The sequence below is a fragment of the Octopus bimaculoides genome, chromosome 3 (genome assembly GCF_001194135.2).
Source record: "Octopus bimaculoides isolate UCB-OBI-ISO-001 chromosome 3, ASM119413v2, whole genome shotgun sequence".
Taxonomy (NCBI): domain Eukaryota; kingdom Metazoa; phylum Mollusca; class Cephalopoda; order Octopoda; family Octopodidae; genus Octopus; species Octopus bimaculoides.
In genome coordinates this window covers 60,071,397-60,073,323 of record NC_068983.1, presented here as the reverse complement: position 1 = coordinate 60,073,323, position 1,927 = coordinate 60,071,397, and the positions used below count along the sequence as shown (strand labels likewise).

The window sequence follows — 1,927 nt, the reverse complement described above, 5'->3', positions numbered from 1 at the left end:
ATATATATATATATATATATATATATATATACACATATATACTACATGCATATAAATGCGAGTGTTTTTGTGTATATATGCATATGAATGTGTATGATGATGATGATGATATATAGCAAATGGAAGATGGAATATATGAGAATTCGTTATTTATCACAACAATTGTTTTGATACATCTAGCATTGATTCCTCATGTATACACACACACACACACACACAGAGGGTGACAGTGCTAAACACTAATGTGTATAAATACAAACTTGTTATCAGTTCAAGTATGCTTGAGGTGTATTCACATTTCTAAGAAAGCTATTCACTGTTTTTTGTCAGGGAGAAAATTTCTTATTGTAGACAGAAAGGTGTAAACACACTGAATCAGTTCACAGTGGTCCCTGACCAGACTACTGGATGTATGTACTTCAGAGTGGTTATCTCCTCTCAAGCAAGAAAACCAGGATAGCAGACATTATGAACTGACATGAGAGACAGGTCCTGATGTGATTGACCAGATTATCAGATATTGTTATACATCACTGGTTGCAATGCACTTTGCATTGTTTTAGCTGCAATGCACTTTGCATTGTTTTAGCTTTTAAATGATGCCACCTTATTGGCTAGGCAAGCAGGCCAAAGCTTCCCCTAATTGGAAGACTATTCTGCTGCAGGTTCACCCTAAATACACACACACACACACACACACACACACACACACACACACACACACACACACACACACACACACATATATATATATACATACATACATATATTGTAGTGCATTGTGTGCTTGAGCAAGACACTTTATTTCCTATTGCTCCAGTCCACTCAGCTGGCAAAAATGAGTTGTATCTTCATATCAAAGGGCCAACCTTGTCACATTCTGTATCATGCTGAATTTCCCTGAGAACTATATTAAAGGTAGGTGTATCTCTGGAGTGCTTTGCAACTTGCACGTTTATTTCATGAGCAGGTTGTTCCATTGATAGGATCTACGGGAACACTCATCCTTGTAACCGTTGGAGTACCAGTACATACACACACACACACACACAGCCCCCCCCCACGTACACACACATTCAATACAGGTTTAAATAATAGACAGTTTACATAAATAACAACAAAGTATTTTAATTTTCTCATGAAATAAAGTGTAACATAAAAACTTACATAATTAATTCATGAAAGATCCAGATTATGGTGAACAAAAATTTTTTCATTGGCTGGAAAAAAAAAGAATTATTACGAAGAAAATTAATTTAATTCATTCATAGAAAATGATGGCTTGCTTAAATAAGTGACTTAATTTCAAGAAGTTAATTGATATATATCTAGAAATTTTGAAATAACTTAAATTTGAAGATCTAATATCTACATATGCTATCTTCTCAAACCACACTATTAAAAAAGAATTCACATTGCCATGTCTGCTAACTTCTACAAAATGGAATAATACAAACTGCAAATCACATTTATTCAATTTTATGTCTGTTTTCTATGTTAGCATGACTTAGATGATCATATCATTGCATCATTGCTTTACAGTCAGATGCCCGTTCTCTTGACAATCTTCATCTGTTTTTCAAGTAAGGAATTTTTTATTCCATGTCATTGGAGCCTCAAAACCAGAAGATGATTTGTTGATAAGGAAAATGATGACAACACGAGTACTTGTTGCTCAGTGAATTTTAGAGAAGTGAGAATGTAAACACACAGACAGACAGACAAACACACACAAACAAAAGGCTTATTTCTACCAAATTAACTCATAAAAATTTGGTAGATCCAGTGCTAATGCAGAAGACACTTGCTTTGCTCAAGGTGATATGCAGTGGGAAGTAAACTTCTTAATCACATGCCCATGTTTGCACTTCTGTGTACGTGTGTGTATGTAAATATATATATATATATATATATATATATATATATA

General features: G+C 33.9%; 1 protein-coding gene across 1 annotated transcript in view; it reads right to left on the bottom strand.

Moving 5' to 3' along the window:
- The window catches only part of LOC106868565 (voltage-dependent calcium channel subunit alpha-2/delta-4), a 42,189-nt gene that overhangs the window by 17,080 nt on the left and 23,182 nt on the right, over positions 1 to 1,927 (bottom strand). Inside the window, exon 5 of the mRNA XM_052966185.1 lies at positions 1,168 to 1,220. Coding sequence (XP_052822145.1) covers positions 1,168 to 1,220 — 53 coding nt within the window. The remainder of the gene's footprint in view (positions 1 to 1,167; positions 1,221 to 1,927) is intronic.